General features: G+C 32.0%; 1 protein-coding gene across 1 annotated transcript; it reads right to left on the bottom strand.

The window, feature by feature from the left end:
- Positions 1-346: 346 nt before the first annotated feature.
- Positions 347-2,856, bottom strand: LOC105789278 (glutathione S-transferase DHAR3, chloroplastic). Its single transcript, XM_012616603.2, has 6 exons — positions 2,577-2,856; positions 1,638-1,728; positions 1,397-1,540; positions 994-1,111; positions 772-912; positions 347-591 (listed from the first exon to the last, which is right to left on the bottom strand). The coding sequence occupies exons 1-6, from the start codon at positions 2,782-2,784 to the stop codon at positions 505-507; spliced, it is 789 nt and encodes a 262-aa protein (XP_012472057.1). The 5' UTR covers positions 2,785-2,856; the 3' UTR covers positions 347-504.
- Between the last annotated feature and the right edge of the window lie 13,492 nt (positions 2,857-16,348).

The raw sequence follows: 16,348 nt of genomic DNA, 5'->3' as shown, positions 1-16,348 counted from the left end.
TTTAAGATTTGGAATCGATAATAAAATTTGAATTTAAACTAGAATAAACCTCTAAATTTAAACATCACTTTTTCAAGTAAACCGAAAACCTATAAATTTAATTTTGAACTAAACTGAGATTTCAATCTAAAATTAAGTTCAAATTTTGATTTTTTTCTATCCATTCGAGGTCTAAAAATTGAAATATGATTTAATTTTAATCCAAAAATATATAGTCTAACTACAATTTAAAAATTGAGGATTAAATTGAAAAAAGAATTTAGACCAAATTAACAAAATTAATAAATGCTATCATCTTTAATGGACCATTATTAAAATGTAGTTAGTTCTAAGGGATTTCTTAGCATTTCAACCTAAAATAAAATATATTAGGCTCTATGATAAATATTAGACATAGAATATCGAGTTAATATTTGATACATTATGGGTAAATACCAATGGAAATAAGATATTAACTTCGAAGATACAAAACTAGGTCCTTTGATCTCATTTGCATGCCAAGAATTAACCCATAACCTTTGGACGCCAACCCGCAATTACGTCTTCGGGACTAGCACGTGTTTTCATGAATGAATCCATCGAGAAAATCGTCTGCAAATGAGAAAATAATCCGATCAAACACGCACGCATGCATGGCATGTATCTTGAAGTCGAGGGCTAAAAATCAGGATTTAGCTCGTGTTAAGAGCGCATTGAGATGAGCAATAATATGTCATGGGTTAGCTCTAATATCTACTTTTTCATGTGGTTCGAGCATAATAAACGATGTACCTTCATGTAAGATTTCGTGTAGGGAAGTGTGTCCGGAATAGACCATTTCTTGTAATGCCCTAAAGCAATCTCGAGATGGTATAGCTTTGGCGCTAGAGATAAGTCCGCCGCAGAAATCTTCACCCCGTTGATAAAAGGACCCTTCAAGGAAAAAACTATAAATCGATTATGCAGCAAGTAAACGAATTGTAACACATTTAACGAACCAGATAGAGGCCTCACGTTTTCTTTGATATAATCATTGAATGAGCTTAACTCGTCAAGCAATGCTTGCTCTGTTCCACCGCTAGGATCTTTGCTTTTAAGAAAACCGATGAATGTGGAGAAGATCTTCGAGCCACTGCAAGAGAAAACCGAAAGCTCGATATGACGTCATCATGAGATAGTCATGCCAAATATTGAATCATAAGATAGTTCTCAACAAAAACTAGAATTTTCAAGGATATATCGATGTCTCAACCATTAAACAGAACATGTAGCTAAACAAATGACTGTAAGCGCTGCAATCACTCAAAGCATCGAAATTAAAAGTACAAGATAACAATACTATACAGCAAGCAGTGCAACACATCACTTATTCACTCAAAAACAGTTTATAAACATCAATATGATCACTAAGACATACACCAATGCTTTTTCCTGCGGAGTTACCAATGGTGGATTGGGATACTTTTCTTCCAATGACTGCGCAATGACATCAGAATCAGGAACCCATTTCTCATCGAATTTCACTACCGGAACCTTCCCTTCGGGGCTGATTTGTAAGAACCTGAATTTGACCCATTGTTAAAACGAAAATATTGAACATAGCACATTACTGTCTACAATGTTCCATGGATATACATGTATATATATATATATATTACCATTCTGGTTTGTTTGACAAATCTACCAACTTCATTTCATAAGGAAGATGCTTTTCTTCCATAGTCAGCAATACCCTTTGGCAAAAGGGGCCTGAACCACACATTTTACAAATAAATGAATAAATAAATATTCCACCATAACCCCAAATTTCGATAAAAATACCATGAAATCCTTTGTAGTAGGAGTTGAATTGCAATTTTCCACCTCTACTAAAAAAATGGGGCAAATTAATCTTTGTATTTTACATCAAAGAGCAATCTTGTCCTTCTAGTTTCATGCATTTCTATTGAAATTTTCAACAAAAAGGACTGATTTGCTTAATTTAACATAGAGGGACTAATTTACCCCATTTTTTTGACCTAAGAGGGCAAAATGCAATCTGACTGCCTCCATGATACTTTTAACCCAAATTTTCCAAAGAATCAAAATTTCCTCCTTTCGACCCTAATTTTCTTTCCCATTCTTAATTTGAAAAACAATAAAAAAGGTTCAATCTTTATGAATTATATATAATTTGATTAATTGAATTCTCAGGATTTTAAAATTGCAATCAAGCTAAAACTAAATACATATAAAGCATATAAAGAACAAAATAACTAAACTTTTCTTTCTTTGTTTGTTTCACACTTTCTCGGTAAACAAACAAGAACATCATAGAAAGAAAGAAAGAAAGAAAGAAAGGGATTTTACAGTCAAAATTATATCATATTTCCAATTCTAAAGAATCAAAATTTCCTCTTTTGGACCCTAATTTTCTTTCCCATTCTTTATTTGAAAACAAAATCAGAAAGCTTCAATCTTTATGAATTATAGTTGATTAGTGAATTCTCAAAACATACAAAGAACAATATAATTGAACTTTTCTCTTTTTTTGTTTCACATTTTCTCAGTAAACAAACAAACAAACAACATCATAGAAAGAAAGGAAGAGATTTTACAGTCGCCAAGCTTATTGGGAGTGGAAACAGAAGCTTTAACGCAGATTTCAAGAGGAGTAGTGTTAATGGCCGCCATTGCAACTGTGAAGGTTCTAAAAGTTGAAACTTTGGGTCCATTTCGACGGTAAAAGGAAGGGTTTTGAGGGAATCGAATGCCCAAAGCTAAATTGTGTTTAAGTGAGGAAGACAATGCTACTGCCGTCGACATTTTTTATTTTTATTTTTTTGTGTGTGTTTTAAAGTTCGGATTTTTTTTTTTTTAGGTTATCTCCGCTTATGGTTTTTTGGGAGGCTATTTGTGATAGGAGGTTCAAACTGTTAACTGCTTCTGTGTTTTGACACGTGGCAAAATTTTAAAGTGTAAAGGTGTACACCAATTCTGTCTTAAAAGCCTAATTATATATGGGCCTATTACAGGCCTATTTGGCCCATTTTTCCTAGCCTACCATTTTTTTCAATATTTGTTTGTTCGGTGTTCATGCTCCGGGCAGCCAGCCTGGCCCAGTCATTTCAGCCTATTTTCGGTTAGGTTTGAGTTTAGATATTTTTTAATTTCAGACTTTTTCGATTTGATTTGTTTTCCTGTTTAAATAATTCAAAATTATTATTTTTTAATAGTAAAATGAGTTATTCGGATCAACTGAGCCAATTCTAGGCATGGTTAATGAATAGAACCGAACTTAAAGATCAAACTACTTGGATCGAGACACTGGTTCGAAGAAAGATATCAGTACAATTGATTCAAGAATTGGTATGGGCCAGTTGAACTAGCAACCGAATCAAATTTTCATTTTAAGAATTTTTTTTGATAATTTATTTAATCGAATCAAACGAATTAATTCTATCACCGGTTCGGTTCTAAAAACTTTGGTCCCAAGCTCAAGCCTCGGTCCAATTCATGGACAGCTTTAGTTCTAGTCATTTGCATTTCATTTTATTTATGAATTATTTCATTGGATATCCTCAAATTATAGCTTAAATCTTAAACTATTCTCTAAACTTCTACGATTCAAAATCTTCTAATTAAGTGTATAGAAATATCTTAAATGGTAAAATATATATTAATACTTGTATTATATTTATTTTTTAAAAGTAAAGCATTCTAATTTTATATTTATTTAAATTTAATAAATATTTAAAAATTAAATTTTTTTGATGAAACGATTAATTAAAACTAAGATATTTTTAAAGAAAGGTGAACACTCTATCAATAAATCATAATTTGAGTTTAGAAATTAATTATACATTAATTCTTCTTACTGCTTGTTTTGAAGTGTATAAATGCTTATCTCAAGTAAATGATGATGATGATTATTATTATTATTATTATTATTATTATTATCTTTTACATTAAACAAAACTATATATGCGCATGCATTTATAAACCTAAAAATATGGATAATTATTTAGTACATAGATGATAGGATTTTTAACTTCACAAATGAGATTGAGATTTTGCTATAAGTCTACCGACAGTCTATTAAATAATTATCTTAAAAGCATTAGCTAGATACTAGAAAAGGAAATTATTTGATGTATAATATGAGGAGATTTTAAGCTCCACAAGTAGAGTTGAAAATGTAAATAGTGACCTGATTTTTTAATATTCAGATGACAACCTTCACTTTACTTAAAGAGTTTAGAAACTTCAGTAACTAGATAATTTCCTATTAGAAATAGCTAAAAACCAACATTATTATTTTAAGATATTCAAAAAAAAAATCAAACTAATCTTCAAATTTCAAATAATTCCTAAAATGAGAGCATAACACTTATCATTGTTATATTATATTAAATAAGCAGTTAATACCAAATTCATAATTATGTAAAGTTAGACAAGTAGTGCAATTATAAGTGGTAAGCTCTTTTTATGGGGGGATTTTCAAACAAAAGATTTTTCACTCTTTCATGCATTGCACTTAAATATCCACCAATACATTTCATAGGCCGAGTTAAATGTAGTGTATAAGCCCCACAGATTCATTGAACTTTCATAGGGGACCAAAGCGGGGGGAAAAAACAAGTAATGTCTTTCCTTCTCAAGGTAAAAAGCTTTAATGGTTAAATATTAAAAAAGTTAAATTTAATGGCCCATAGTACTATTATCTCCAACTTTCTAAAAGAAGAATTTGGGACCTCAAATACCCAATAATCTCAATGGAAACCATGTTGGAAGCTGTTTTGGATAAGCAACCAAATTGCCCTTAATTTCCCCCCCTTACCATAAGGTGTGGATGGCCCTCTAAATGTAAGAACCCCAGAAACTACCTAATAAAATCTTTCATTTTTCCTTCAAAAAAGGGTATTTTAGTCAATAAAATTTTAAATTTGAGCTCGAGAATCTCGGTTTCAAATCTTGTAATGAACTATATAATATATATGTATGCATAGATCAAATAAATGGGGTTTGGAGGGGCAATGATGTTTGAGGTTTTGAATTAATGTCTATACTTAGAGAATGCATTTAAGGGGAAAAAACATAGTGCACATGGAAGAGATAATGTTGAATGTCTCCTCAAGGGGCCTACCAAAAGCATTGTACAATAACATATGGGGACTATGAAATGTTTGGCGGTTGGATGACAAATTAGTCCATGTTTGGTGTGGATTTAATGTAGGTTAAAACATTTAGTCTTTTTATTTTTATATTAAGTCTTTTTAGATTTTCAAATCCATATTCAAATGTTAACACAGTTAAAATTATTTTGTTAAATTTATTAGTGTGACATTTTAAAATAAAAGAACGCAAACTTAGTAATCATGTAACAAAAAAATATTACAATGAACTCGGATTTAATAAAGGTGTAAAAATTAGATTTACATTTTTTAAATCCAAAAAGTAGAGGGACTAAATTTCATATATATGAAGAGTGTAGGAACTTAGAGTATATTTTGACCATTTAGTGTATTTGAGTATATAAAGTAGAAACTTGGGGAGAAACATTATGAAAATGAAGTCATATTTGAGACACTGTAAGTAGAGTTTTTAGACTCCACAAGGTCAAGAGGATTGACAAGTTTCTATAGAGATATAGTAAAATATTTTGAAAAAAAGGCACATAGCAACCTTTTAAGACTTCTTATGGAATAAAAAAAATGCACTACTAATGCACCAAATCTTCATCCTATCAATATTACATACAAATTTTGTGATAAAATTAGACCTGTTTATGGGTCGGGCCACTCGGCCCAGCATAAAATATGAGAGGATTTAGGCAAAAATATAGGCCCAAAAAATAGGATTGAACAAAAAAATAAGGTCTGTTTAAAAAACAGGTCGGGCCTTGGGTAAGGCATTTTTGGCCCGGGCTCGGCCCAAATTCACTAAAGGACAAAAAAATCTATTTCTTTTAATATTATTTTCTTATTGCTTTCTCCCTATTTTGCTACCATTTTACTATTATGTTGCTACTATTTTGTTGTTATTGTTTGGATATTGTATAAAACTCATTTTATTATTAATTTTGTTATTATTTTAAAGACATTTGTTAATTTTGTTATTATTTTAGAGGCATTTGCTTGTTAAATTGTATCTATCTTAGTGCTGTTTAAGTATACATATTTTTTAAAATCTATTTTCAATTTGTTGGGAAATATTTATTTTGATGTTTTTAGTATTTCTGATATATTATGTATTTTAAAATTATATAAAAAATAATATAAAAATAAAATGTGTGGGCCGGGTCGAGCCTAAGTTTTAACATTTCTATCCGGGTCAGGTTTGGGTAAAATTTTAAGCCTATTTTTGAGCCAGGCCTAACAAACGGGCCTAAATTTTTAGTTGAGCCCGGCCCGGCCCATGCACACCTCTAGATAAAATAGAAGGTATATAATTTTGAGAGCATTTATTTTTTTATTAAAATGCTAATTAAATTTAATGTTTTTTAAATAATTATGTTGTTTATCTTTCCATTTAAAATAATTGTTGTTCCATTTTCTTTATTTCTTAGCTTTTTAAGATAACTATATAAACTTTTAATATTAGGTAAAAGATATATTCTCGAGAAAGTAATTTGAGAAAACTTGAGATTTACTCCATGATTTTAAAAGTTAAAAATTAAAATAACCTTATTTTTTCGATTTACTCCATTGTTAAGTTTTTTTAATGTGCTTATCAAAATTTGAAATTAATATGATTGTAATCTACTAATGATATCCACAATTGAAATAAGATTTTAAAATTAAAAAATGAAGTAAGAGAATTTCATATTTAATTTTCCAGATTAAATCGAGCATATTTTAACTTTAATTTTATAAGAAATTATTTATTACTTTATAGGCATGCATTTAGGTGAATGTATTTAAGAAGTCACGTTATCAAATTAATCTTTCTACCATTAAATAGATCAATTTAATTTTTATATTATAAGAAAAAGAAATAAATAAGACCAAATTAGAATAGAGATATTATTGATTGTTTAACAAAATTAATATTTTTAAAGTTTTTATGGTTTTGTAAATAAAATCGTTTGTTTGGAATTGATTATTGAACTACAATTAAAACAATAATTCTCAAGATATTTTTTATACAATAAATTTTAACTTTGTTACAACTTAGACTTCTTCTTTTAATAATATAAAGACTAAATTAATAGAGAGCGCCATGCATGTATACATCCTTTGGGTCTCCAAGATTTTTTAGTTTCCTTGCTAAAAAATGGGTTTATTTTGGCTCAAAATTTACAATTTGATAATCTTTATTTCAAGTTTTACACTATGTAATTTACTTATTTATTAAAAGGTTGTTATGACTTTTTAATCTCACTAATAAAATCATTTCATAATAATAATAAAACACAACAAAAAGAAACTTAAATAGATGCATTGGATTCCCACAAGATTGTGTATATATATACATGTAAAATCAACCACATATGGAATAAGCAAATTGCCCATTTCTGGTTATGCATTTTTTTGCTGAACAACACATGCATGGGTGCCCCCCTATGAGCTGGGTTTCCTAAACCATTGGGACCATCTTTAGATTTTGGTTTTGATTCGGATTTGAATTTGGATATTTGTGTGGAACATAATTTTCGATAATTATGGATTCATTAATATATGATACGAATATCATACGTCTAATTAACATATAGTAATTAATATAGTGTGATACATTTATCACATTATTCATGCATCTTATTATATTTGTTTTTGTAATTTTAATAACTTTGTAGTGTTTATAATTGCTTATAAGGGTGAGCATTCGGAGTGAAAAAGTTTCGAGTTACTCAAGTTAACGAATCATGTTTTATCATTCTAGTTTGATTTTACTTTTTTTAATCAAGTCAAATGAAATGAAATTGAGTTGAGTTGAGCCTAATGAATTTGTTTGAGTTAAATTAAAAAATTAAACTAACCATATTGAAATCTTATTGACAATATGACTAAATTCGAGTTAAAGAACGTAAATGCCATATATATATATATATATATATATATATATATATATATAAAACACTATTAAATAATAAGATAATTGGTATGGTAAATTTATTTTGATAATTCAGGGTCTCAAATTTATCTTCTTGGACTTTTTAAAAATATATAATTTAGCATTTATATATATTTTAAATATTTTAATAATTTTTAAAATTTTATATATTTAAAATTTAGGAAAAAATATTTTATAAATATTTTAAATTTTAGAGATAATTTTAAATTTTAAAAAAATTAGATGGATCAATTTGCATATTTTAAAAATTATCAGGGACCCAAGGAGTATTTATATCAATTAATTATTTAAGTTATTCAAATTATTCGAATTGTAAAATTTAACTCGACTCAAAGTCCAAAAACCAAATTACTTATTCAAGTTTATTCGAAAAATGTAACACCCTAAAAGTCATAGGGTTAGAATTAATAAATCCATTATGAAATGAGTTTTAGTCTAGGTGGTAGAGCGCTTAGCAAACCCCTTAGAGAACCAAGGTTCAAGCTATGCTATTTTTTGTGTCGTTTTACTGTGTGTGTCCACAACTATTGGCAGTAAAAACTATAATCTAATGGTGGTTAATCCACAATTTGGTGTTATTGTGGTTGGAGTTCTGGGGAACTCCCAATGTAATGTGTAGCAGTGGGGTAGGATAAATCATGTTTAAAACCTAATTGGTATGGCATCTTTGATATCATGTGCATGCATGTCTAAAAATTATGTTATGAGATTTATGTGCAGACGAGTGGATACATGTATATAAATGTGTGTATATCTTATATGGTTTTAGTAGGCAAATATGAGAAATTAATTATTTTGAAATCTGTGATTGTGAGTTCTAATGCTTAAGTGATGGTTGAATTGAAAAACCGTACTTTGAACTGAATTGCTGTCTATGATAATTATGTGCAATGTTATTTAATGTATCCTAATATCCGTTTGTATTGGTTTTATTGTAAATGAACTCATACTGAGTGACATAGCTCACTCCCCCTTTAATTTCCATCCTTTCAGATAACCCATCAGGTTAGGGCGCGGGCACGAAATTCAGAGGGACTCGGTTTAGTTTCGCTTTTTCTCAATATTTTAAGTCCGTTAATATTCTTTATTATCCTTAAAGAGTGTATTATTCATTTATGAACCGTGGCATGAGACTTAGGATTTAGGTTTTTTTTTTTTTTTGTATGGCATTCTTTTATAAATTTCAATTCGGTTATTAGATAACTATTATATGATAAATCCCAATTTTACTAAAAACATAAGTAATTACCATCTTTTCTGCTGTTAGGTAATAAATAAAACTTGAGGTATAATAAATCAAGTGTTTAACTAAATTTTTTAAACAAATTAAACAAATGTTTTAAAAGGACTGTTTTTAAAAACTTTGATAGCTTATTGGGCCACTTCGGTAGTTAATGTAATCTTCCGAACTTAAGTCTAACGTCTAGGCTAGGTTGAGAAGGTACAAAAAAGAAACCAAGTAACTTGATACATTTAACTGAAAATTAAAAAAAATTTGAATTTGTACAAACCCAATAATGCCCGGGCCTAAACCTAATTACAGCCCAAAATAATGACAGCCCAACAAGCCCAAAACAAACAAAAAAATAGAAACCCTAAGCAAAAAAATTTCCAGCCGCCGCAAGGATCGGAGCAAGCCTCCCCCACGTGCGCCGCTCCTCTCTGCGCCTTGCGCTCCTCACCTGCAACAACAAACTAGAACAAAGCAAAATCGGGCAACAAAATAGGAACAAAACAACCGAATAGATTCGTCTTTGATTTTTTCTATTTTTTTTCTTTTCATTTCGGCTATTTAAAGCCGTGAAATATCGATGATTGGGGGGGGGGAATTTCAGTGTAACAGGGACAGAAATAGAGCGAATACAAAAGGTTTTTTTCCATTTTTCAGTTTTGAGTTTCTTTTTTTTAGTTTTTTTATTTTATTGTTCATTTAAAGTAAAAAGAGAGGAGAAAGAAACTTACCTGGTCACCGGAGTCGACGGGTCGGCGTCTTCTCCATCGACGGAGGCCGTAGGCAGGCGAGCGGCGGCGCGAGGACGCTAGGGTGAAACCCTAGCAGAGCAAAAAGGGGTTTTTTTTTTGTTTTTTTTTCTTTCATTCTTTTAAAATGATTTTAGAAAGAAAAATTGTTTTAAATAACAATTTCAAAACGGCGTCGTTTTCCCAGGCCTGACCCGCGCGGTGACCCGACCCGAAGGGGAGGATCCGCGCGCTCTGACGTCAGGTGGGGAATTTGCGCATTTAGTCCCTCTCTTTTGCTGCGCATGCCAATTAAATTCTTTTTGTTGGTTTTAAAATTGGGCCGCATATTTAGTTCCTGTTTCAATTTGATCCCCTTTTGCGCCGCGTTTTGGAGGTTTGGGTAAATTGCCCTTTTGGTCCTCCGTTGTAATGCGCGTGTTCAAGTGGCCCTTTTCTTTTAAATTTATTCAAAATTCGTTTTTTTTTCAATTTGATCTATTTTGTGTTTTTTTTTTGCATAATTATGCTATATTATATTATATTGTTTTATTGTTACTATTATTATTATCATTGTTTCTATTGTTGTACATTATTATTTTTATTATTATACTCATATTCGCATATATGCAATTTACACGCTTTAAATACATATATATTATATATATACTTTTTTATTTTATTCTATTTTCATATTTTTTATATATACGTATATATACACCTATAATTTATTACTGTATCGTACTTTTTTATATTCATATTTTAAATTTTATTTTCGTGATTTTTGTGTACACATTTGTGTTTATATTCACAATTTTGTCAAAATACACATTATATATATACATATACATACATATACATATATACTTATACATTTCTTTTTTTAAAGTTATGTACACATACGTGTTTTAAATACATGTTTTTTTACAATATATATATATATATATGCATTTTTTTATGTATTAAACACATATTTTTATATATAATACACATTTTTAAAATATATATATTTTTCTTTTTTTTGTGGTACCTTTTTGAGTTCTTTTAAAACATTTTATATACTCTATTATTTATATTATCATTGTACATATATATATACTGTTTTAACATATGCTTATACATGTTTTCAAAATTTATTTATGTCTCATGCTTATATTTTGAAAATACATATACACGTTCTAAATTAAAGTTTTTGCTTCATATTATACATCAACTTTAACATACCCTTTTGGAAATATATTTTGGTTTTAACCATTCATCAAAGTTTTTTTGATTTAAAGGTTTTTGAATGAAAGCATTTTTGGAAGTTTGGGATTTTTGAGGGGAATTGAGCCCTAACGTATTGGGTTCTGATTTTCTTTGTCAATCCTAAATGACCGAGAATATTTTTATTCAAAATGCATAAAAATCATTTTTGGGAACTTAACTTGTTGTGCCCTAACGTATTGGGTGTGGCATGTTACTTTCTCGAAATAAAGATTTTCGTATAAAATAAAAGTGATATTCAAGTTTGGGGATTATGAGGAATTGTACCCTAACGTGTTGGGACTCGATTTCTTTACATGACTTGAACAATTGATTATCCTTTTGCCAATTTCATCATTCAAGCTTATTTTAAAATCTTTTTTTAACTTTCGACACAAAGACATTAAATAGTCAATTTGGTACCGATTTTTGGGCGTTACGAGGGTGCTAACCCTTCCTCGTGCGTAACTGACTCACGAACCTGTTTTCGAAATTCGCAGACCAAAATGATTTTTGAGGTGGGCCGGTCACACCTTAATAAAGGATCGGTGGCGACTCCAGTTTTATTTTTTAAAGTCGACAACTTAAATTTTTGTTTTCAAAAAAACGGTTTCGACAGCTTGGCGACTCTGCTGGGGACATTTGAGAGTCGAGCCATAAACTGATTATATTTGCCTTTGTGTCGAAAATCAAAAGTTTTAAAAAATTCATGAGTTCCCTTCGCATTTATTGTTTTTTTTTCATCTTGGTATGTTGGTAGTTTTGCATTTGCATTTTGCATTTTACCCTTTAAGTGGGAGCGAGAAACTAGTCCTTTGTGAGGTTTTCACCTCCGTGCAGGGTAGTGGACCGCTTCCGGGATACATCCGTACCTATGTCTTCGTGAGATTTTCATCTCCGTGCAGCCATAGGGAAATGTATTCCCCTGAACTGAACTCGATTCATATGAGCATATAATGGGTGAAGATCGAGGAATCTGCTGGTTCGGGTACCTTTACCTTAGTAGCCAAACCGCATATAGTGAACCTTAGGAACTTACCCTAGGTAGAATTACTCTAAACCTTAGTAGATACCTGACTAGGAGTTTTTATTATTTCTTGATTGTATTGGATTTAATGTTTATACCCGATACTAACCCGTTTTGTTTTGTTTTGGTTATGATTGCATTGCATTTGCATTGTGGAAAAGAGATGTTGATTCAATTTTGATTACTAATTTAGAAAGCCTATCATAAGAAAACGATTTTCTTGATAAAATAGAAAATAGTACGGCAGCCTGAATATATTCCAAGAAATACAAGAAGGGCGATGGAAGAATTCGTGACTTTACTTTGGGGCCCGAGGATTCAAGATGATTTGTCTAAGAGCTTTCAACATTCCAAATTTCTTAAAGAAGCTAATGAGCATTACGAGCATAGGCAGACAACGGATTGCGACCAGAATCAAGCAGAAGGAGCTAGCAGTGACATCCATTGGAAGTTCGCGAGGTTTATCTTAACATCCGGATGAAAAAGGAGAAGATGTCTTTGCTTCGAGTATGAGGGCAAAGCCGTATATATATCCGCTTTATGTAAAGAAATTTGTCCTCTAGTAAGGTTTTCTAAATGGAATTGAATCAGAATCAACGTCTCTTTATGCATTCATTTCATGCATTCGCATTTCATTACATCATATGCATCAAAGATTATTCAAAGATCCTAATTAACTAAAATCATTGCTCAGTTAACCTGGAATCCAACCAACCAACCCAACACCGATACGGCACTCGAGCAAAGACAAAAGATATGGATCAGAGATTAGAAAAGCTCGAACAGTACCAGAATGAGATGCAAGACCGGCTTCAGCTACAAATGCAGGAGCGGTTAGACAAGATGAAACAAGAGATGTCTGAGAAGATGCGAGAATCCCAAGAAGATATAGTGGCAAAGTTAACCCAACTGATAACTAAGGGAAGTGATAAAGGAAAGGGTCTCATGGCAAATGTCGATGAGGGAAATGATGATAAAATTCTTTACACTCCAGGTTTCACCCCTCCACATATGCGAACTCAAGCTGAATATCCGCACAAACCCACTGTCACAATCAGGCCTCAGCAGTCCCAGGCCAGTGCTTCGAACTTTCAAGCTAGATTGGGCTCTAACCCCGAAAACTACCCTGTTAACTCTGCCATTCCCGAGTTCGATGAAGTGGCTGAAAAAGAAAGAATAAAGGAGGAGCTACCGAAACAGTTAGAGGAAAGGTGTAGGTGGCTCGAGGAGAAGTTCAAGGCGATGGAGGTCACTGAGAGTTATCGAGGCATTGACGCAAAAGAGCTGAGTTTAGTACCAGATTTAGTACTTCCTCATAAGTTTAAGATGCCTGAATTTGAAAAGTACGATGGGACAGGCTGCCCAGAAGCTCACATCACCATGTTCTGCAGGCGAATGGCTGGATACGTTAATAATGACCAGCTATTAATACATTGCTTCCAAGACAGCCTTGCAGGGGCAGCATCCAAGTGGTACAATCAGTTGAGCCGTGCCACGATTGGTTTATGGAGAGACTTGGCGCAAGCATTCATGAAACAATATAGTCATATAACAGACATGGCTCCTGATAGAATCACCTTTCAGAATATGGAGAAGAAGCCGAGCGAAAGCTTTAGGCAATACGCGCAGAGATGGAGGGAGGTCGCGGTCCAAGTTCAGCCGCCGCTCTTGGAAAAAGAAATAACCATGCTGTTCATTAACACACTGAAGGCACCATTCGTTACACATATGTTGGGGAGTGCCACAAAAAGCTTTCCCGACATAATCATGAACGGCGAGATGATCGAAAATGCCATAAGAAATGGAAAGATCGATGCAGGAGAGAGTAACAAGAGGTCAGTCTCAAGGAGAAGAGAAGATGAGGTGAACAACATGGGTTACTCTAAATCAGTTACTGTAAGTCAGCCAAGAAAGGTGGCTGCTAACCAGCAAGGTTCATCGAGACAGGAAGCTGGTACAAGATAAAATACAGAGGGGCCCCGATTCACGCCAATTCCAGTACCATATAGGAAACTGTATCAAAATCTGTTTGATGCCCATGTTGTTTCCCCTTTTCCTGTAAAGCCTCTACAACCTCTGTATCCCAAATGGTATGATGCGAACGCGCAATGTGAGTACCATGCGGGAATTATGGGACACTCGATTGAGAATTGCACTGCCTTCAAGAAGCAAGTTGAAAGACTCATCGACATGGGTGTTGTCAAGTTTGGTGACTCATCAAGTGCAGAAAATCCATTACCCAATCATGATTGATAATGGAGAGAATGCAATGCTTTCTGGTCAGATATTCGCCTGGGAGGTGTTAAAAATAATGAGACTGCAGAGGAAACCCCTATATTATTTAGAGTCTGTTAGAGTAATGTTCAGAACACATTTGTTGCTTTTAGCCTAGAAGCAATAAGAACTCCTTTGTGAAATAGGCTCATGTCTGAACATTATTATTGCAATCATCTTTGAGCAAATGTTCTTTCAGTCTTTACGTTTTCTTCATTCTGTTGGATTTCTCCTGCCAAATTATTCATTCGTTCATTCATATTATTCATACATTCTTTTTTATATTTTTTGGTACCCACTATGGGTCCCCAAATATCAATGACATGAATGACACTGCTACAGATTTAGAATCTCCTTTTGAGTGAGACATGTGTTTAGAGGAATCTCACAACTTTGAAGATGACATGGATCGTAGCTCATTTCTGGACTTATTAAGGATGGTAGAGCAGGAAGAAAATTTTACCTCATGAAGAGACAATGAAGACTATGACCTTGAGGGAACATGTATGACTGAAGAAACAAAGCAAGACCTTATGAGTTACCCTAGGAATTCAATGATGTCTTCACGTGGTCATACCCGGATATGCTCAGTGAAATTCTTTTACTGTAACACCCCTTACCCGAGACCGTTGCCGGTATCGAGCACGAGGCATTACTTAGCTTATCTTACCAATTCGGAGCGTACAAACTAGGTTTGAAAATTCATTTCACTATTTACAGCAAATCTGTCTAATCGCGCAGCAGTTACTAAATTAATTATAACTCGAGCTAAAGAACTCGAAATTTAATTCTGTAAATTTTCCCTGAAACTAGACTCATATATCTACTCACCATAAAATTTTTAGAATTTTTGGTTTAGCCAATTAGTACAGTTTATTAGTTAAAGTCTCCCCTGTTTCACCACCTGACTGCCCTGACCTCTAGTCACTAAAAATAAGTTTTCTCACTGTAGGATTTTCATATGAAGTTCTTACTTGTTTCTACAGAAAATAGACTCAATGAGAAATCTATACATATAAACTATAACTCATAAACATTTTTGTACAATTTTTAATGATTTTCTAAACTCAAAACAGGGGACACCAAAAACTGTTCTGACCCTGTCTCACGAAAATTCACATATCTTAAAATATAAAATTCCTTTTGCTACACTGTTATTTTTCCATGAAAATAGACTCAACAAGATTTAATTCCATATATCATTTACCCTATAATTCATTTTATACTATCTTGGGTGATTTTTCAAAGTCATGTCACTGTTGCTGCCTGAATTTTGTTTCTTTGCAAAATTTCATCCTTTCATGATTTCCATACATAATTTATCACCTAGACTCTTATAACAACAAATACCTTCATACTTAACCATTTTAATAACCATACATCATCAAATACTTACACACCATTCTTTAGCAAAATCATAATCACAAACATACAAAATAACTAAATCCCTATACATGCCATAACTCAAACGTGTTTCGATATAAAATACCGAGCGATTGTGGTTGATAGTGTGGACGATCTCCGACTTCTTTAGGATCCTTGAAGTAGCTTTGCAATACTATAAGAGAAAGAGAAATAAAAGAAGTAAGCATAAAGCTTAGTAAGTTTACTAGCAAATAAATAACAATATTTAACTTAAATAATTAAACTCAAATGTCTATATCTCTAGTTTACTCTTTAGTTAATCTCATACTAGTTCTCTTGCTTGTTTACTTAGAATACTTGTGTACATAACTTACTCAACTCTTGCTGCATCGTTGAACACCAATTGATAGTATAATAAGTTCTTAACTCTTATAACTTACGAGCTTG

This window comes from Gossypium raimondii, chromosome 7 (assembly GCF_025698545.1).
Source record: "Gossypium raimondii isolate GPD5lz chromosome 7, ASM2569854v1, whole genome shotgun sequence".
Taxonomy (NCBI): Eukaryota; Viridiplantae; Streptophyta; class Magnoliopsida; order Malvales; family Malvaceae; genus Gossypium; species Gossypium raimondii.
The sequence above is the reverse complement of the archived record's forward strand: the minus strand, read 5'-3'. Positions and strand labels throughout refer to the sequence as shown.

Excerpts from the sequence above, each read along its gene's own strand:
- LOC105789278 (XM_012616603.2), bottom strand. The coding sequence starts at position 2,784 with ATGTCGACGGCAGTAGCATTGTCTTCCTCACTTAAACACAATTTAGCT. Across the intron at positions 1,729-2,576 it reads TCCCAATAAGCTTGGCGACT|GCCCCTTTTGCCAAAGGGTA; the intron begins GTAAAATCTCTT and ends TGTGTGGTTCAG. Across the intron at positions 1,112-1,396 it reads CCGCAGGAAAAAGCATTGGT|TGGCTCGAAGATCTTCTCCA; the intron begins GTATGTCTTAGT and ends TTTCTCTTGCAG.